The following is a 21,880-nucleotide window of genomic DNA, read 5'->3' on the forward strand; positions in this document are numbered from 1 at the left end:
TCCCTCGGGATAAATAAAGCTTCTTGAATCTTTAATCTTAGCTACGAACAGGAAGGTTTATTCCTAATCAGAAGATAATTTATTGTTGACTGTCTTCAGCCACAGCCACGCTGTAGGAAGACGTAGCATCAGAACGGACATGTCACTGTTTTCTTTTTTAAAACCAGTCATTTTACCTCTGCTCACTATCTTGCCATCACAGATTATTTCGTAATTCGGCTCCAATTACATGACTGAACTATTTGATCAAACATACCAAGAGGTTGCATTGATTTCCTATCTTCCAGTTACCTTGATTCTTAAAATGTGGTCACATCTAGGGTTGCAAAGGGCAGGTACATTTTTTTGTAAATTGCTGAAAACTTTCCAGAAACAAAAATATGACAGGAAATGCTGAACTTATTTTAAATTACTTTACTTTACTTTTCAAGGATCCTCAAAGTTTAAATATTTTCTTAGTATTATATTAATTTAGTAGTTAATGTTTCCTTTTTTTATTTTGGAGATTCCTTCAATTACCACCAGTGGTACAAGTACCACAGTTTGAGAACCAGTGGTTTAATCCACAGTGATGCCTCGTTTTCATCTGTTGTCAGAGGCGACTCTAGGTTCTGTTGGGGCCCTGGGCAAAAATTCACAGGGGGCCCCTCGAACCAGCGTTCATCACCATTAAGTTATAAATAATCTGACACCAACAAAAAAAATGCAAAATGTAATTTTTTTTTATATCAAAAGTGCATAATATGAATATAAACATTAAAAAGCTTGAAATTAAAACATATTATTATAAGAAACGCAAAAAAAAACCAGGATAATAAAACTAGAACAATAATGGAGCGTTCCATTTACCACTGATGTTGGAAGTCGGAGCTGGGAATGGCGTCAGACCCGAGTTATCAGCGTTTCAGTTACAAAGTCGGAAAAAACACGGCTGAAGCTACCAGGCTACGGTTAGCCGTTGTTAGCACGGCCTGCTTTGTGGTTCACATATACACATGAAAAAATGTAAATTACACCATGACAGCATTTCATATATATATATAAATACTATGTTTACGGCTGACTTATTGTGACAACAAATAGTAAAAAGTGTTTATAAAATGATTATTACAGGAGCGTCTTTACTGTTTACAACCCGATCAGCCATCTTTAAATGTCAACTCCGGGGTTGTGTGGATTGTCCGACTTTCGGAAATCCGACCTCGGGGGTCGTTCCAGTTGAAAGTTCAGACTCTGGAAGGCACCATTAAAACTTGGGTGAAGTCAGGTGGGGCCCTCTTAGGGAGGTCAAGTCTCCTACTGTCACTGCAAATTCAGGCATGTCACTGCTGTTATTTAAAGTTTGTCTGCTCTTGGGGGCCCCTACTGGCCTGGGGCCCTATGCAGTTGCCTGCCTTGCCTGCTGGCAATTAGCGTCTCTGTCTGTTGTCCCTGCGCAGATGTCAGACACGCTAAAAAATACAATAAACAACTTATATTTGAACATTTCTACGCAATATAATACATAGTTTATGCAAGATTATACAGTAAAAACATCAACGTGCATTTTAGTGTACCGTTGAGCTGTAATTTGTGAATGTTTGAGACCATTGTTTTCCACTGAGGAAGCACCGCTGTTGGTCTGTCCAGCATTTGGAATCACTCTGGTGATGCTAGTCTACTGAAAACATACATATCTGCAATTATTTGCATGAAAAACTACTTTTATTTACAATTACTCAATTATCAATATAGTTGGTGATAGTTTTTATAGTTTTTCTGTCAATCGACTAATCCAAGCAGGGAGGCCTTCATATTCAACACGTCATAACATTAATATGATTTTTAGTCAATTTTTGATAATTTAGCTGCTACTTAAATTGAGTCAGTGACTTTGATGAACATTGTTATTTTAACAGTTTTAATTTGATCTCCACATTCATTCTCCATCTGCCCAGAACTCTAAACAGGTTAGGACAGATCTGAGGTGCTCTTAAATCCTGCTACTTAGAGGTAAAAATGGTTTTACTCCTGTTCCAAAGAGTAGGACTAAATATGCATCGGTGTCAGAGTTTTCTACCAGTTAGGACATATTTTCCTAGTTTGAGACATTACATAAATACAGTCTTTGACTTTGTATGTTCCAGCTGACTTTAATTTCTTTTTAATGTTCTAGTAACGACATGTTCCTTTAACTTCGTTCTGCACAGATCTCAGGTCAGAACAAGTTCAGCAGGTCTGTCGAACCGCAATGTACTACACCCAGTGCTGCTGTAATTCACCCGGCCTGAACCAAAGGAATCTGAATTCAAATGAAATATGGAAGAATTAATTGGAAAACTACACGACAAAGCAGTGGATAGTTTACTAATCATTACATTTCAATGTCTAAATTATTGTTATCTTCTCATCTTAATCCACCTGAAATCACATTAATGTTTGAACCTATTTTTTTCGTGCCATATACAAGTCTTTCTCTACCAGTACACGATGTTCACTCAATGTTCAGGAGGTCTTTCGTAGTTCACATTTCATGGGTGTGGTCACACAAAGTCAACAACATTTGCATACAAGATACGAACAATAGAGATAAACAAAGATGACAGAAATGTCTTTTATTCATTGATATTATCCCTCCAAAGAATGATTTAAACCACTCTGAGGCAAAAATCTTGTTTTTGTGTTGAACAAAAACAATATATGAACAATTATTACACTAACAGTATAAAAAAACTGTTCAGATTACATGTATGTGTTCCTAATATCTCCCCCTCTCTCTAATATGATGTATAATATTTTATTGCTAACAAAAGGACATTGGCAGTTCTGGTGCAAAAATGAAAGAAAGAAACAAGAAAGGAAATTAAGAAACACAGATGTGATGAGGCAACATGTTGCCATAGAACCCACGTAGAGTCAATAATACTGCATTCATCATGTGAATAATTAATACACAGAAATAAGTCGGTGTGAAGTGTTTTAATTATACACAGCTTTAAGATGGCTTTGCCTTGCAACGCTGCACCACATACATAAGACAGACACAAATTACTTCATGTTGATTGTGTGTGCAATATATTCCCTGAGATAAACAAATCATTATAAGTGCGAATCTTTACCTTCAGTTTCCTGTCATTTCAAAGTCATCACGTTTCTCTGGTGCAAATACAAACAACACAAAGGAATGGCAGCATAATTACAAGACGACAACCAAATCATGCCCACAGGGATTAGGAGAAATCAGCAAAAGTTCAAAACTGTGAGAGCACAGACTCACAGGTAGCAGGGGAAGGATGTGGTTTAAAAGGTAAGTGTAAACCCCAAAGTGGTTCACCATGTATTGGTTGTAGCTTTTGGTTCTACCCTGTTATTACTACTATTATATCCAGAGGCAGCCTTAAGCATCTTGGGGCCCGTTTCAAGAGCTAACGTGGGGCCCGATTCTAGGGCCAAACAATTACAGTTTCAAAAAGGGATTTATTTAAATATTTAGAGGAAACGTGGATAAAGCCGCAGAGCCAGCTAACTTCAGGTTTAGCCTAATGCTAACTTAAATGGGGATAAAATAATTTAATCATGTGGCTCTACAAACTTTCTGACCAAATCAAGTTCTGACAGTCATTTCACCAAAGGGTTTGACGCTGAAAACTATTTATCCACTGTTTTACAGTAGTGGTTATTGACTGTATGGTAGCAACGGAGTAGCTACAGCAGAGCCAAGGCGTAAACAGGAGTTTAACTAACTTGTGATTGGCCAGTGAGCCCAGCCTCGGGAATGACAAGTAAAAAGACAGAGCGGGCGGCCGGTGAAATCTTTTAAAATGTGGTAGAATTATTAAATCCTTGCATGACAGTCGGGGACCTTGGGCAACTTAAATGGGTGAAACAAAGCTAAGGCCGCCACTAATTATATATCAACATATTCACATAAATCCCCCTTTTCACATGATACAATGTTAATACGTCCATAATTGATGTTGACGTCTATTTTCACAGTCCTTTCAGAGGCAGAGTCATAAGACATGACTAACACGCACAGATGCTCACACACATTGAAACCCACAGATGCAAAGACCCAGACCAAGTCTACAATAAACAGATGTTGTAGTCAAATCAGTCCTTCAGTTATTTTTTTTCAGAAACAACACATGGTTTACAGTTGGTACTGATTTTACAGTTAAAAGCACCCAAATCAGCCACAAGCTCCTGTTCCTGACAACAAATTTGAAATTTGTGCCATTCATTTCTGGAGCTCATGTTTGATTATCTTGAGTCCTGCAAAATGCACTGACTGTCATTAGTGGTCATGCTGGTGTTGATGCTCGTGATCGCAGTGCTTGTTGTGTTTGTGATCCAGTTCCAGCAGTTTCAGCATCTCCTGTACTGCAGCCTGAAGAGCTCGACCCAGGTCCTGGCCACTGTAGGGCTTTCCTAGTGGAGGCACATGGATGAAGGCAGAGTGACCCTGCCCCAGGTACAGAGAGGTGTAGTAGGTGTAGTCACACAGATACCTGCCAGGGAGACAAAGGATGGATGACGTTGGGTTATGTAAAGTCTGTAATATCAGTCATATTCCTACTTTGCCAAACAGACAAGAGTAGAAAAAGTTGGGTAATGCATGTGACAAAGGATCGTAAGTGTAGACATGGATATGTATGAGTGGAAGATGTCCACATAAATCTTATTTAAACCAAATTTCCAAGATAATAGAAGTATTATATCCCTAATAAAAAAACCCATACCTCTATATATTATGTGTATGTCAGACAAGTAGAGTGTGTGCATCTATGAATAACATCTCTTACCTTCCAGCATCCTTAGATACAGAAAGAGTGACCCCGAGGCCAGAGTCATTGACCCTTTTGCAGACTGTGTCCATGTCCAGGACTGAGTGTATGCAGTCGGGGCCACTGTCCATGCAACACTGGGAAGCTGGACAGAAGCTGCAGTTGTCCAGGCGTTTGTAACCCTTGTTGTGGCCGCACTGCTCCAGAGTGACTGTGGTGGCTAACCCAGAAACACCAACATGGACCACCAGCTGCTCGCAGGACCCCAAACGACAGAGGTTAGTTGGGGGCGTTCTTTTTTGTTTTGGGATTTTTGATTGATGAAATGTAACATGTTATACACAGAATGATGGAAAAATGTGTTTTTCATGTTCAGTATTTGTGTATTTTCTTGAATACCTGGGGTTGGTGCTCTTTCCACAGAGATGGCAGTAGATCCTGAACAGCCTGGTATTCCACAGGCACCTCACACACATGAAGGGCTACTGCTTCACCCAGTCCTAATCGCTCCAGTTCCTTCGAGGACACAGGAAATATATATGATGAACAATGAAATGTGATGACAACCCCTTAATCCGGTGATCAGAAATCCATTTTCAGTGCATAAATCCACGTAATATTCTAACTATGAAGTGTGCTTCCCTATTTGAATGCCACATTTAGGTAAAAGTCCCAATCTTGCACCTTTGTTAAACATGAACAACCTGATTACTGATTACCTGCACTGCCACCCAGCTGGAGTTCACCGCATGCCCACCAAAAGGCTCAAATCCTGCAGAGAAAAGAGCAACAAAAAAGATTCTTCACTGCAGTAATGACACACAGTGCAGCAAAGTAAATAAAAGTCAGCAAGGATGCTTATCTGTCATGGAGAGGAGTGATAAGGTTTAATATAAAAAAAAGTCCAAAGGTTGCAAGTTAAACATTAATTGATGTAACACCACAGTAGAGACACAGTTAAGGGGTTTTGTGGCACAAAAAAAGATTACATTCAGTCTCCTCCTGATCTTGCTTTTCTAATCTAAACCAGCTGACAAAACCCTCCTCTCCTGCAGCACTGTTACTCTCTATAGAACATTATATTTGAAAGCAGTGTCATTAAATAGCGATGCATTAAAGTGCAGCTCAGGCACATGCAGAAAACTCAATAAGCTGTAACAGCACTGTAGTGAAAATAAAAAAAAATCCTCTAAGATATATTTATCTCTCTCCAGTCCACTGACCAATAAAACCTCTCACCTGTTACTACCACTTTCTTCTTATTGGCCATTATCTTCGATTATTATAAGAGGAATTGTCATAGATTTACAATAAGGGGATCAAATATCCCAAACAACAATCCCAGGATTGTCTTCGCTTGCTGCTCTCTTCTTCTGGCTCAGAGCTGAAAGGAAATGACACACCAAATCTGGATGCACCATACTGCCATCTACAGTATGGGCATGTAATCGTCCATAGCAACTCATTCCACAATACTGTATTTGGTTAAGGAGTGGAAAAAACAAAATCAACAAAAGAGGACTCGTGACTTTGTGTTTCTCCAACATGCAGCACAAGAGAGTTTTGGCGAGAGGACATGAGAGGATGGAAAGTGATCCTTTAAAACCCAGCTGATTTAATAAAATAGAATGTAATTCAAGCCGCGTGTGTGCTGAAAATGAAAACCATCTGCACTGCATCCACAGATTAGAGAAGCCGTCTCGTGCGTGGCCAGATAAAGTGAATGAAAAAGCAACCTTCCCTCCATCAATAACAACTTTTCAGACGACCCATGAATGAACATTTAACCTCCAACCAGCTGCTGCACTGGAGCTGCTTAATGGTTTTACTGGGCAGCTCTCAGGTGTGAATGTGTGCACTGTCACAGCGTGGGAGTGACACAGGGTGTTGCTGAACACGTACGCCCAGTTAGCTTATCCCAAGGGAGTTCAAGTCAAAGGACACCTTTCTGGCCGAGGGAGGAGAAATTGTACCTTACACAACCTCTGACACATTCCACTACCTGAGTATAGAGGACAAACCTCCTGCAGGTTGTTGTCATGAATGCAGAGCTAATCTAATATCGCCTTACAGCCTCTTTTTTTTTCATTCACGGTGCCGTCCACACCCATGGGTTGAGAAATGACTCATGTTCTGGACAGTGCACCTTATGTGGCTCCAAACTGGCACAGCGAAGAAAATATGCTCTCCATAGGGTGGAGATTTTCTTTCTCGGGGTGAATGTTTCAAACGCATTTCTTTCATTCAAGCCTCTACGGCTACAGAATCAACAGTGATTTCTGCCTCTGAACCACATCACACACACACACACACACACACGCACACGCACACACACACAAACACACACACAACAACACCTCAACCACAACCTGCAGTGCAACCGCTAACAGCCCCCTCTCCTCCCTCAACCCATTCACCTTCCTCTCTCTCGCCTGCGTCACTTGCTATGTCACTGTTGCCATGGAAACTAATGATGCCCTCTCTGCTCTGTGGTGCTGATGCAGACAGTCCGCTGACGTCCTAGCCTTTTATGGGCGGAATAACAATATTCAGTAGTTTCCACGACGGTGCCAAAATCAGTGCCTTATATCCTTATATATACTGCATTTGTCTCTTTTACCTCTATTCTATTCTATAATGTTCTATTATTTTCCGGTCTTTTCTGCTCTTTTCTGTTCTGTTCTACTCTATTCTTAGATGTTTTATTCTATTTTAGTCTAAAATGTTTTTCGAAGAGCGAGGCGGGCCTCCCCAGGGGGGCTTCAAACGGTTTCCAGTGAACTGAAGTAAAAAATATTACATTAGTTATCAAAATAAGATCACATAAGCCAAACATGTGTGATATGGTTGAAGAGATACTTTTAGGGGATTTTCCCACAGTCAGAAACTGATAAATGTCTTAGAACAAACCTTTTTTTATAATGTATTTTGGTGTAGTCTGAAGTTATAACAGGATATTAGGTTATATTGACGGAATTGATGAGGATCTATTGAATCAAATAACATTTTTGCATTATTTGCCTGAGGGGTTGCCCACACTGAAATCCCCCAAAATGTTATGTTTGTATCTATTCTTTCCTGTTCTCTTCTATAATTCTGTTTTATTCTATTTCATAATGTTTTCTTCAGTTATATTTTATTTCTTCATGTTGTTATGAATAAACCAACATGAAGAACTTAATTATTAAATGCCTGAGATTTCACAGCTTTGTGTTTCACTAAAATCTGTGCACCTAGGGAACCTTTGGTACAAACTGTACAGCCGAAATAAAGAGACTGAGGATAAGTACAAAAAAAAAGCCATTAAAACCTTTAACCTTTCCACATGCTACTATCTTTTACAGAAACCACATGGTTTCCTCGTTCTACTGTCACTGTTTCCTTCCCTTTTCTGGTGTAAGCTCAGTTTCACCAGAAACACTTTCAGAGCACTTGGAGACGTTAAAACACATCATTTTAGTCTTGAGTGAGGGCTGAATGTGACCACGGATCCTTACAGAGCTGGAACAAGAGAGTGTGTTAGAAGTCTGAATAAGTGGAAAAAGAAAAGTATTCACTTTGAACACATACTTTAAGACCAAAGCAGGACTCGATTTCGTCCTGCTGGCATTATGATAACTCTTCTATTCTACTCTGTTCTATTGGTGAAGTATTGTTAAAGAGCCGGAGCCTGCCTTTGGTTGAAGATATATTTTTCTGTAAGGCCCGTTCCTCTGTTCTTCCCTTGGCCCTCGCCTCGTACACCTTCCCCGCCCAGTCTCTGCTCTCTTTTGGCGACCCTGGGCTTTTTTATGCTATGACATCAAACCACAATGCATTGCACTGTTTGTAGTTTACCTAAAGTCTCCATGGCAATAAAGACCGGCTCGGCCCCTTATTCAAATTGAACCGGAAACCAACGTCATTTTGGGCCAATCTCCGCGCTCTGGAGTGACATAATGGAATTTTTAGGGCTAGAAAGCGAACGAGGTCTGGCGCTGCGCATAGCAGTCGTGCCATCGGGAAAAGACAATATCGTCCGCGCGCTGAAGAGACACATCAGAGCCCCTCAGGCACAGCAACTCGTCTGATATAGTGACAGATACGCAAGAAGGGGATAAGGAAACGGGATCGCACTAGAATAAGGATCAGCTGATTTCCTCATGTTTGGATATGCTCGCTGAACAATCGTTAATGCGTAACGCGCAACACTCCCTCATGTGAGGGTGTAGAATGGAAACAACCCTCTACCCAGGCACCGTGGTGAATACTCCGAGGGTCTCCAGCATCTATTCCCAGAGCACGATGATGAAGAAGGACATTAATCTGAACCTGGACGACCACAACTCCGAGCTCAAATCGAACCCGCTCCGGGACACAGACGGACTCCTTAACTCCCCAGACTTGGGACTCTTGAAACTAACCTCTCCGGACCTGGAGCGCCTTATTATCCAGTCAAACGGTCTGGTCACCACCGCCAACCCGGCCTCCCAGTTCCTCTACCCGAAGTCAGCAAGTGACGAGCAGGAGTTCGCGGAAGGATTCGTGAAGGCGCTGGAGGATCTTCACAAGCAGAATCAGCTGAGCGAAGCGGGGTGCGTCTCGGTGGATAGACTGGAGCTCCTCGGATCCGCCAACGCAGTCGGTTCTGCCGGGCTTCAGACATCAGACCTCCCTGTTTACACTACTTTGAACGGCTATGCTGCCAGTCCGCTCGGAGGTACCACCATCAACTACACCACGGACACCATTCCCTTTCCGCCGCCTCCATCTCATCTGGCCAGCGCGCAGCAACACGCGGCCGCTGCGGCTGCTCTGTCACGACTCCAGTCCGCCGGCTTGGTGAAGGACGAGCCTCAGACTGTACCAGACATGCAGAGCTTCGGGGACAGCCCCCCTCTGTCTCCCATTGACATGGACAACCAGGAGCGCATCAAGGCGGAGAGGAAAAAGCTGCGGAACAGGATAGCCGCCTCTAAATGCCGCAAGAGAAAACTGGAGAGGATCTCTCGGCTGGAGGACAAGGTCAAGAGCCTGAAAACGCAGAATACCGAGCTGGCCTCAACAGCCAGCGTCCTCAGGGAGCAAGTGGCCCAGCTGAAGCAGAAGGTGATGAACCATGTCAGCAGCGGATGCCAGCTTTTACCAAACCAGGTCCAGGCTTACTAAATCCCAGTAAAGGTGCTCTTTGTGGATGTTTATACAGCTCTAAATATGCTCTGAGGATAAAGGCCTGAATCATGAGGGGCTTTTGCCTTTTGTAACACAAAATCCTTATCAGAGACTTGATAACAGGCCATTATGCTATAAATGCACCCTCCAGATAAAGCTTGTAACTGAGAAACGACAGGCATTTGCACTGCGCCGTGCAATGAACAGGCCTAGATATGAGCTGCAAGTCTACTGGAAGAATGACAGGTTAACCAGCAGCAGGTGTGGGCTGCAGCCTATTCTGATTCATGAAAATCTGGCAGTGATATGCCTCAAACAGACTTATTTTATTGCCCTAATTTTTTTTAGGAGAGGGGGGAAGCCATGTAGCAAACTATCCTGCTATCCAGTGGACTGGTGTAGGATGGCGTTTATTTGTGTGTAAGCTGGACAATCTCAACAAGAGTGCAACCAAACGCCACGGTGTCACCAAGTGCTGTCACCAACTGTGTAATATAATGCCTTACATGTTTACAAGCACTTAGCAATGACAAATATATATTTTATTTACTGAAACATTTCTTATTTTACATATGGTCTTACTACTTTTGTCCTGTCTTTTTTTTTTTTTTGCAAAACTGAACACTGCATGTCTTGTCGCTTTTGTGTACAGTTGTATTTTTCATCATGGTGGCTGCTGTGTAGTTCTTTAGTCACCAAACTTCCATGAATGTATGTGTACGTGCTGAAAAACCTTATCTATCCATGTATATGGACTTTCAAGTCTCTACCTGACATTTATTAAATTCACTACATTACTAAAGCTCTTGTGTTTTGCTTGCTTTATTATAGTTAGCATGAACATTTGTGAGAGTATATAAATTCATACCTCTACACTAATCTTCAGTCGTACAGTTGACACTGTGGGTGTTGTATTATGTGCAGAAGAGAAGCTGAACCAAACCATAGATGGTCAAACAACTCTGAGGGTAGAAAACAAGAGATTATTGCAGTATTATGCCCTCTGCTGGGCACAACAAAACTCACTCAAAACCAATTCTGAAACATCACGTGCACTTCTTGTAAATCACTGAATTCTGGGAATAACTTTTGAACCAAAGCCAAACTCCAGCTTTTAGAACTTGTTTATTTATTCCTCATTTTAGCAAATCTGGCATTACAGAATTACAGCACAATTCACACAACTAATAACCGACGGGCAGAAAATTCCTATTTACAAGAGTTATTTATGAGAGAGAGAGAGAGAGGAAGCAGAGGAGAGCTGAACAGGATTGTTGTGTTACTAAATCACCGGCATGTTTACAGTTGTAGCAAAATACAATAAATAAAGTAACAAAAATTAACAAACAAGTCAAAAGTGAACAAATGCAGCAAGAATCACTTTTTTTAATGAAGTGTCCAGGGTATTCAGTTTACTTCCCAAACATTTCCCTTTTTAAACTACTGCAGTAGGAAAACACTCACACCAGCCTTCTTTTTGGCTCTAAATGTATCGACGAGATCTCTTTGGATGGAACAATTATTAAGACTGCCTTTACAGAATCTGTACATTCGCACACCCACGTACAGTATGTGTATTACAAACCTTTAGCAGGGTTGTATGTTGCTCGTATTTGGGTGTGAAGACAAATAACTGCTATTGCTCTGTGAGAACAGTCTGCTTTTACACAACCAAGTCTTAACAGTTACATAACTGATATCAAAAGACAAACAAACTTCCCACCAAAGCTGCGTCGACATGATAAGATATTCTTACACTGGAATGTTTTAACGTTCCTCTTGAGGAAGCATCTTAAGCTTTATATTCACTGTAAACACAAAAACATTTTTATTTAAAAGCTGGGAGAGTTTAAGCATTTCAATACTATTGAACATCTCTTTAGTGAATGCAGATTGCAACGCAGAATCTAGGAAGAACATTATCTTAAAAGTAAATAAAGTTATAAATAATACAAAATAAATAGGTGTTGAAAATATTATCACATGCCTTGCATGACTTACAAGGTTTTGTACTGTATAGTCGAGCAGACAAATCCCTAACCTTTGTACCAGAGAGAGAAATTAAACACAATTTGACAATTAACATGCTTAAAAACATCATGTTCCCCCATGAAGATGAAATAACATCTCGACATAAGAGACTATCTGAAGGTGATGCAGAAGTCTGTGGTGTGTCAGTGCTCACACTAAATCACATGACTTTCCTTTGAGTGCATGTTGCACATTGTATGCAGTGAATGGAAGTTAAAACAAAGTGGCCATGGACTTAACCTGTGAAACCTTTAGCTTTGGTACCTCGACTGCAGGACATACAGGTTCTAACAGTTCATACTGATATTAACCATCCAGCCAACCAGAATCAGTTAAAACATCAGCAACATGCACCTCTCACTGAAACACAGGTAGGAATCCAATATCCCGAAATCATTATTATTGTAGAATATCTTAAATATATAGATATATATTATATATGCACTATTAAATGCATAGCTATTGACTTTTAAACATTTATACACTTTTGTCCATGTGACGAAAGACATCCCTTATCATTTTATTCTGTTGTATGACTTAAAAAAAAAAATCTAAAATCAATCAACCTCCAGAGGCTATGCAGCTCCTTTCACTGAGACCAACAAAGGGACCATCCAATTTTGCTAAAAGACATTTTAAAAATACAGGGCCAAAAATGAATAAAAACAACTTGACAAGCAAACTGATATGCAAGACCTTTGCTATTCTTACGTTCATTCCTACAAATAAAAGAACCAACTTTCAAACAACGTTTGGACGTCAAACTTGGAGCGTAATTATCTGTTGAAACTCAATCACGACACTGGGAAGGACTGGTGATTTCACATGCTCAAAACCACCCAACTCATGAACGTAAAAAACCCAAAAAACAAACAGCAACTCTATCCACAGCAACAAACATATACTTTCAATTGGACGAAATGTAAAACAAATGCAACTGATTTGTTTCCACTTAAGTTTGAGGCGTTAGTGCTGAATGGCCTGGGATTGGACGATCCACAGCCTTTTATAGTAAAAACCAAATTGCAGACACGTCAACTAGGAATGATGGAGTCTCAGCCTTCACTGGCCTTTTATAATTCTGTTCAGATACAGTATAGTGTGTGTGTGTGTGTGTGTGTGTGTGTGTTTTTGTGTAAACGTATGCAAATAAGAAAGAAAGACAACTTGAGATTGTCTCATCTCATCTCATCTTCAACCGCTTATCCGGGCTCTAGCAGGGGACCCCAATCTTTCCTTTCCTGGGCCACATTAACCAGCTCTAACTGGGGGATCCCAAGGCGTTCCCAGGCCAGTGTGGAGATTGTACCTCTGTTAATTGCTCTTCACCCCTCTGACTAAACTAGCACGGTCGCTTAATTCATCTCTGCATTACTCTTATTAACAAAAAAATTTAAGGTGATGTAACGGAAAACACAATATCTTTTGGGAGAGCTGGCTTGTGTGTGTGTGTGTGTGTGTGTGTGTGTGTGTGTGTGTGTGTGTGTGTGTGTGTGTGTGTGTGTGTAGTGAGAGGGGTGGAGAACCTAAGCAGCCAGGTTGGTTTCGTCTGTATGGCTGTGTTTGTGTGTAATATGTGTGTACGAGGACGAAAATCAAAGTGAGAGACTAACCTAAAAAAAGGTGTGTGGATTTTAGAACAGCAGACTGTGTGTGTGTGTGTGTGTGTGTGTGTGTGTGTGTGTGTGTGTGTGTGTGTGTGTGTGTGTGTGTGTTGTTATGTTTAGCAAGCACAATCCTGATGGGACCTCTGAGGCTGCTCGTTGAGCTGTGGCCCCTGTTTAGAGCCGGTGACAGCCGGGTCGTTGTTGTCCAGACTCTCTGACATCCTCTCACAGATGATGTCCACCAGCCGCTCGAAGGTCTGCTTTACGTTAATGTTATCTTTAGCGCTCGCTTCAAAGTGCTCAAAACCTGCCGAGAGGGGTGACAGAGACAGAGAGAAGTTACAGTTACGCTTATTGTTGTGATGTGACGCCTACCCAGTTAATCCACTTATCATATCATGTAAGGACACATCAAGGCTACGGTCAGACAGGCAGCTCAAACCTCAATCCTTTTCACTGCATATCAGATTTGTCTTATGTTGTGTTTTCATAGGTGAAGTGAAATTAAGTGTAATTACATGTGGAACTATGACTCAGTCTGACCATTTGAATCACTCAGTAATCCGAAAATGGTCTTACCCCAGTTAAGAGAATAATCAGATTATTGCAGTTCCCCCCGTTTACATGAGTAGGGGGAAATTGGAAAATGACGGGAGTGACTCGACCTGCGGTTCAGTAGGTGGTGCTCTGCCAACATACTGCTGGTCCGAATATGGCTTTTTCTTCTGGCTCACCTTTTTCATATAATCACAAGCGTCTGACTTTTGGACAGAATTACGACAGAAACGGGTCTTCTTGGTAGTGATGTTTCTTACCATGGCGAAGTCCTCCTTCGGTTTAAAAGGTAGAGCTTGTGTAAATCACGTTGTTTTCGGCGCCGTTGCTTCCTGGTTTATTCTATTTCCGGGTCAAAAGCCACTGCCGTGGAGTAGGGAGGGGGCGTTATAACCTACAGAGCATGCACGGATGCAAAACCCAATAATACCTCAGATAAGCTGTTTACATGCATGGATACCCCGTTTACTAAAGGAATTATCTTGGTCTGTAAACCGGGGTATGAAAACTCAGATTTTACCCCGGGTTCAGTGTTTACATGGCGTCTGAGAAATCTGAGTAATCTGAATATAATCAGGTTTTTAAATTGCATGTAAACGCACCTACTCCTCAACCGATATGTTTTGGATGTTGCATGTCCCAACAGGAAGAGCATTGCAAGTTTTACTAATGTTTAGATGCATAATTGACACATCATCGCAGCCTCTTTGCAGGAACTCTATGAGTCATGATTATATATAATTTTCACTAATGCTCCCAGGAGTGGAAAGAAAAACAAGAAATAATGGAAAAACAACAGACATGCCATCTAGCTCTTATTCTGACCAGCTGACTTACCCAGCTGTTCTGACAGCTGTCGGCCCCTCTCTGAGGCCACCACTCGTTCATCCTCCATATCACACTTGTTCCCCACCAAAAGGACCTGTGCATTGTCCCAAGAGTATGTCTTGATCTGTGTCGACCTGTTAACAGACAGAGTACAGGATGTTCAGCTATATCGTCTGACTGAATCTCACTAGCATCTTTTATTTCTCTGATGCTAAAGCAGTTTTAGAAAAGAACCGAGGGCTCAGTGCTCCAACAGACCTGCTTCTTCTGCACTTTCATGCTCCGACAGCAAAAGCGCTGTTCCCAGCCGAGGTTTGGCCAAGATCTTTGCAATAAATGCAATGCATAATGTTTTATCATATCTGAGCTGAGGAAACTGGACAAGCGAAAGACAGACATTTTGACCTTTTTATAAGTGGTAGGCTCTGAGTCAGATTAGGCCATCTTGACAGAACAAAGCAATTAATAGTTCTCTTCAGTTTGAGTTACGGGTATGTTTTAAGGTTGTGATGTAATTTGAGGAGGCTACACATGGATGGAAAAACAGATAAAGTACACACAGAGACCAAGCTGCTAAATGTCAGGTGCACCAATGAAAATGTTTGGTCCAAAATGGTCACAGTATGGAGCCCTGCACTTCATTTTGAGATATGGTGAATGCCAAAACCACTAGTAACAGCTTCCCAAGAGTAAACATGGTAACATAACACAAGCCACGAGACAGGTTTCAAGTTTAACATAATTATTTAAACCACTAATTTGGATAAGGGAACAAAGGCGAAAGATAAAATTAAAATCATAATCTCATGCCAACATCTTTTCTGTTAGTTTCTTTTGACTTGAGTTGCTGTGAAAACATTTTTATCTGTCTTTTCACTTTCAAACAGATGCTACATAACTGCATTTAACACAGGACTTGTTTGAAACGTGTCTGATTCTCCTGACTACTCTTGTGTCGAGTGCCAGCAAACCCAGATCTTAGGAATACAGGTGGTGGGTAGTGCGTGGTCCCAAATAACAGGAAAGCTGAATGAAATTACAGAAATAAGATAGTTGGTTCTTAAGTTTTCTTCTTCATACAGACATGATGCACCCTCAGGTGTCCCTCACCAGTCTTGAACGGCATTGAAGGACTCCTCGTTGGTGATGTCATACATGAGGATGAAGCCCATGGCTCCCCTGTAGTAGGCTGTGGTGATCGTCCTGTAGCGCTCCTGGCCAGCAGTGTCCTACAGAAACACACAGAAACACCATTGTTTGTGACTGAAAATGAGTATACTCTGTAACATAACGTCACAGTTTCATAAACATAGGAATTGTTTAAGCTACGATATCTATGATGTGCTGATTCCTGCATTGTTGCTCTGTGAAAAAGAATCTCGCAGGTCATGTTATTTGTGTGTGCGGTGAAATTTTCTTTTGCATGCAACAAGTGTGTGTGCTCTGGTTTGTTCTGTGTGTGAGTTGTGTCCACTTAATGTTAAGAAGAAGGGCTGTAAAAATATAAGAGGGAACTGACCTTCCAGCCTTATATCTGTAAGAAAAAAAGCAGCATGGAAGCATTTAGGATATCTATCAGGCAGTAGTTGTAGAAGATGGATCTCCAATTTGCTGCATGAAAAGTGACTGCAAAGAGGACTTTGAATGGACTCAAATACCTTCAAGATAATCACCCATCCCTTCATGCTCAAGTCAAGTTAAAAAAAAAGAAACTCAGCCAGGAGTAGTAACATATGTAGTATTTAGTAGTTACCTGGATGCAATTCCAGTTCTATGAGTAGGTACTGAACCCTCTATTTTCAATATCAAACAGGGTGACATGTTTTATTTGCAGGATGGGACCAACAGAATGCTTGTGTGTCTCTTTTCTTCCATAGTGTCCAATGATAAATTCTCTCATTAATAAATCGTAAAAAACATAATATTTCCTCTGACAATAAGCATGATATCAAAATCTCATATTGTGAAAATCCTGGTGCCAATCATTCCTTTTTAATGCCAAAATTCATGCATGAACGTCTCTGCACAAATGTGTCCGAAACTAATGATTCCAGTCAACGCTGATAAGTAAGTCTAGCTACGTTCTTAAGAAAACGCTGTCAGTCTCGGAGAGTCTTACCGGCTACAGCTACCATCACAGATAGAATCTAATTCTTTGGAAAACACTGATGTAAAGACAGCAGCGAGTGTGGGTTCTTTTCGGTCTTTTTCTTCATTTCACCGTCAACCAGCACCTGCAAAGGATTTATAACTGTACACGTGCCTCCTGATTGCAGAGGTTTAACACGAAGACAAACTTCCATGAGCATTAGGTATTCCTCTGGTGTCCTATTGTAATAAGCAATTGGTCCCAGGGTCAGGCTTTATGGCTGATGTTAAGTACACTTCAAGGGTATTGCCATTACACAGCAGATGAAGTGATCCTGGGGACCGCAGAGGCCAGCTGGTAATCATTAGAGATACATGGTAATAGAGGCCGTTTCAGTCACAGATGTGACGCATGAAAGCAGGCATTCTTCCTAAAGACGATCTGCAGCAGAAAGGTCATTTGCCTTAATTCTGAAGAACCAAATCTGGTTCTTTTTGCAGGCTTGTTGAATTATAAGTGTGGCGGAGCTAAAACGATCAGTTAATTAATTGATTGGTGAATTGACAGAAAATGATTCTGCTACTTTTTTGATAATCAATTGTTTATGGCACTTTTCAAACTATCAGGATGTAATCTGAGGATTCATTGCTTTTCAGTGTTTTCTATCATTGTAAACTGAATATGTTTGGGGTTTGAACTCTAAAAGTCTTAAGAAGACGTCACCTTAGGAGAAGTGATTTTGGCCGAGAAATGTTTTCCTACAGAGCAACCAATAACTGGAAATCTATACCTAGTGCAATACGCGACCTATCTACTCTCACGTCATTTTCCAAACATTTTAAAAAATGGCTTCTGAAAATCCAAACCTGTTGTCACGAGCTGGGATCATTTTAAATTTGTCAACTGCTGCTGATCTGCTTTGGTCTGTTATCAACTATTATAATGTTTTTCTGTGATTTGTTTTACTGTGTTGTATTTATTTATTTATTTTAGGGATCATCTTGCTGTCAGGGACTAAGGATGGAAATTAGCCTTTGGCTATAAGCCTGTATATTTACCTTTTCTTTTCTTTTTTTTTAAATGTTCATCAATATACTTTGTCCCTTTTTGAAAATAAATAAACTTCAATGGTCAATGGGCGATGTTTACTGCTTACATAAAAAGTTCATATTAGTTTGAACAAATTCTCTTTTGCTTCCTATTTCAAATTTGATTTGGAGGAAAAAGTGACAGCCCTAGTGTCAACCTTCAGTGGCACTCGCTAAATCTATCCGTGCATCGTTGATAATCAGCACTATTACTTTTTAGGCATGAGATAAACACTTTGAGTGCTAGGCGCCCTGGTGTTGGTGTGGATGGGGGGATTTTAAAATCACAATGTTTTTTTTAAAATCAGCCCAACCCTAACCGCAACATCTGCAGTAATTATGTAATGTAAACGTAGGTGTGGCCATAGACATCTTCACGTGTTACACGCGTACTATTCTGTGGTACCTGAATCTAGAGAGCACTAGATGCAGAACACAGATAATGCAAAAGGCAGAAATAAGCAAAGTGAGGTGCGTTTTCAATTTCTTTCCACAACAGAGAGTAATGTCAGTTACTGAAAAGCAACAATGGGGTGACTATGATTCACTTCCTCCTGTAAGTCATTTCCCAAGTTCCAAAAATCCCGTCACCTAACCCACCCCACATCTGCACGCTCGTGTTCACTTCCTCACCCATATCTGCAGCTTTATCCTCTTGTCGTTCCTGTAGATAGTCTTCACCTTAAAGTCGATGCCCACTGTGCTGACAAAGGCTGGGGTGAATGAGTCGTCTGCATAGCGGAAAAGGAAGGAAGTCTTTCCCACGCTGCTGTTTCCAATGATGAGGATTTTAAACATGTAATCGAAGTTCTGGTCCGTGGACTCCTTCTGTCCGTATGTGGCATTTGCAGACGCCATCTATGCAAGGATTGAGATCACATATTAATCAGTTAAGGTAAAAGCATTAGGAAACAGCAAGTAATAATAGCAACCATCACAAACTACAGTCACAAAAAGAATTAGTGTTGAATCGAAGCCTCTCTAAACTAAACATTATACAAAAGAAAGGTAGAGCTGTTGTATTTTATTTCATCAGACTGTGCAGGTACTATACCCTGTAGTGTCATACACAAATCCCCTGCAGTCTGCCACTGCCTGAAACATTTCATATTTGGTGCAGATAAATGATAAAAAGTGTAAATAGTCAAATGAACAAACCTGCTTCTTTACCATTTTATAAAATATTACTGTTCTGGTTTAGGACATGCAGCAGATTACCACACCCTTTGTCAACTAGTTTGCATATTTTGGTACCATTCATACGGAAATTGTCTCAAGTAGGGTGTAGATGGTAAAAAAAAAGAAAAGAAATAATAATCAATTAATTTACAAACCAAATTCTAAGCACATTGAAGAAACATGAAAGCCTTTGAGAAGAACACAATACTGTCAACATAGCATCATAATGTCAGCACTTCTGAACCACAGAGATCTTAAATATGGGTCAAAAATCACAAAAACAAGTATTAAAATAGCATAAATTCAACAATTCTAGCATTATGTCAAAGGTTAAAGGTGTAAAACAAGTCTGAGAAATAATGACAAGATAGAAAGCACGTATGAATGAAGGTGTGGCAGGTGTCTAATATCAAATGTGTCAGTTTACTGCACTGGCACTTTATTTCTGGTTGATTTGCCCTTTTCCAAACTCTATATACAGTATACTGTACATGTTCTTTAGAATTTACTGGGACAATGTCTTCTGCAGCTGAAGCCAGTCACAGGTTAGATAACGGTTAGACTCAGGTGTGTTGGAGCAGGGAGAAACCTAACACATGCAGGGCAGTGACCCTCCAGGAGCAGGATTTGACACCCCTGACTATACATTCAATACAGGCTAAATTACCTTTGATACTCAAATACTTTTGTAATTTTACTCATGTGGTATTGTAATAGGTGACTTGTAACAGAGTCATTTTTTTTCATTAAGTATCTCTACTCTTACTCAAGTATGGTTTTTGTTAGTGTGGCTCCGTCTATGTCCTGTTACTGCCCACTTAAAACACAGAGTCCATGTTCTTTGTTTTTAGCGTCTACTGAAGGGTTTTTAACAATGAAAACAAACATCAGCAAAGCATTTGCATGGGAAAATGCAGCAGACGACGGTCAAAAACTAGTGTGCTTTTCAGGCTCCATAGCTTCCGCTAACAATTAAACATGCACAGATAGCCTGGTTCACTTATAAACCAAGCAGAAACCAGGGCTGGTGGCAGCTACAATTGGTTGAAATTGTCACACCATAGTAAAAACAACTGCTCGCCTTATTGTTAATAAATCAATCATGCCAGAAAATGTAAAGTAAACAATTGTCTCTAAATTTCTACCACTGGTAAGAGCAGGGAGAAACTTAAAACATGCAGGGCAGGGGCCGTCCAGGGGCAGGATTGGGCACCCCTGCTTTGACTTTGAAACTATTTTGTTTAATGTTGTATATACCTTGTATTGTTTTGTTTTTTTCACTTTTAAATGCCCTTGTCTATCTGTGGTGCACAGTGGCTCTGTGGGAGTGTATGTCGTTGTGCAATGACAATTAAGGCTACCTTATCTTATTTTAGACAGGACCAGAGGAAAACCACCTGAACCCAACCTGAAACTACCTTATTTAACCCTGTCTGCTGGTGCTGCATGACACCAGGTCACTCACACAGTCTCAGGATTTCTATCATCAGGTAAATGAATTATGCAGCCGTTTCGCCAAGAGGCTGTGTCAATACAACTACCTCATAACATTCACAGTACATAGCCTTGAGCGTTTCCAGCTGCATGTCAATAATACTGGTCGGACAAGGAATGCATGCACACCTCTCCTCCGCCCCACTGAAAGATAAGAGGACGGAAGTACCGGAGCTTAGCAGGCTGTAAGCATCAGCTCAACTCACTATCCTTTCCCACCCAAGAGGGCAGGGAACCGCTATCCAGATCATCATGAATGACCATAGGGTTGCACAGAATTTGCCTTCTAGTAAATGAGAGACACACGGAGAGCAGTAGCGCCCTCTGACTGCTTCTTAACCCAACATGATCACACTTTTAACGGCCTGAATTGAACCACACATCCCCCTTCATCCATAGTGGAGCTTATCTGGCGTTAGCTTAGCTTAGCAACCTGATTCACGTTAAATAAAACAAATAATACAGTGAAAGGCATTCTTATCATACATTATTGAACACATTCAAAATAAAAAAAAGACTGTTAAAAGAGGTGAAAGCAATACGGATACAAATTCAGGTTTTTAAGCTTTTGCAAACGCACGCATTAAGTGTAAGCATCCTAGCTAACGTTATGTCAAATGAAGGTTACTCTTCCTTATTTACGGCTTAATTTACAAGATAAATGCAGGATATGACAAGCGACAAACAGTCCACATGTTGTCAGGCTTTGACACGGCCCACGAAATGGATAAATAAGCGCCGGGCTCACCGTGAAATGTGTGTTTTATCCTCGGCTTCCCAGCAGCAGCAGCAGCCCCAGTGCCCAGCTTTGCACCTGCAGTAGCTCATGCGCCTCTTGATTGACAGCCCCGTACAAACAAGAGTGTAAGGATGATTGACAGGGCGGTAGACCAATCACAGAAGAGAACCCATTCATTCAACACAGATGCCCCGCCCCCACCCATCCTGTAAATGATTTAGAGGTTTTAACCTAAACAGTGGTGGAAACTACTAAAAACTAGGTACATTTACTCAAGTACTGTATTTAAGAACAGTTTTAAGGTACTTGTACTTTGCTTGAGTATTTACATTTTATACTGCTTTATACTTCTA

The 21,880-nt window shown here is 40.8% G+C and overlaps 3 protein-coding genes across 3 annotated transcripts; 1 reads left to right on the forward strand and 2 right to left on the reverse strand.

Annotated features, from left to right (window-relative positions):
- Positions 1 to 3,056: 3,056 nt before the first annotated feature.
- Positions 3,057 to 6,140, reverse strand: pgpep1 (pyroglutamyl-peptidase I). Its single transcript, XM_083927728.1, has 5 exons — positions 6,006 to 6,140; positions 5,486 to 5,538; positions 5,166 to 5,282; positions 4,785 to 5,017; positions 3,057 to 4,490 (listed from the first exon to the last, which is right to left on the reverse strand). Exons 1-5 carry the CDS (start codon positions 6,034 to 6,036, stop codon positions 4,277 to 4,279), a joined length of 648 nt encoding a protein of 215 aa, XP_083783854.1. The 5' UTR covers positions 6,037 to 6,140; the 3' UTR covers positions 3,057 to 4,276.
- Positions 6,141 to 8,748: 2,608 nt separating this feature from the next.
- On the forward strand, positions 8,749 to 10,713 carry LOC310957356 (transcription factor JunD-like). Its single transcript, XM_083927887.1, has one exon. It carries the CDS (start codon positions 8,979 to 8,981, stop codon positions 9,912 to 9,914), a length of 936 nt encoding a protein of 311 aa, XP_083784013.1. The 5' UTR covers positions 8,749 to 8,978; the 3' UTR covers positions 9,915 to 10,713.
- A 405-nt stretch (positions 10,714 to 11,118) lies between these two features.
- On the reverse strand, positions 11,119 to 21,634 carry LOC310957531 (ras-related protein Rab-3A-like). The gene is made up of 5 exons (XM_083928133.1): positions 21,537 to 21,634; positions 18,749 to 18,973; positions 16,049 to 16,167; positions 14,948 to 15,072; positions 11,119 to 13,862 (listed from the first exon to the last, which is right to left on the reverse strand). The coding sequence occupies exons 2-5, from the start codon at positions 18,971 to 18,973 to the stop codon at positions 13,672 to 13,674; spliced, it is 660 nt and encodes a 219-aa protein (XP_083784259.1). The 5' UTR covers positions 21,537 to 21,634; the 3' UTR covers positions 11,119 to 13,671.
- Positions 21,635 to 21,880: the final 246 nt, after the last annotated feature.

Source organism: Echiichthys vipera (assembly GCF_963691815.1).
Source record: "Echiichthys vipera genome assembly, chromosome: 15".
Classification (NCBI taxonomy): Eukaryota; Metazoa; Chordata; class Actinopteri; order Perciformes; family Trachinidae; genus Echiichthys; species Echiichthys vipera.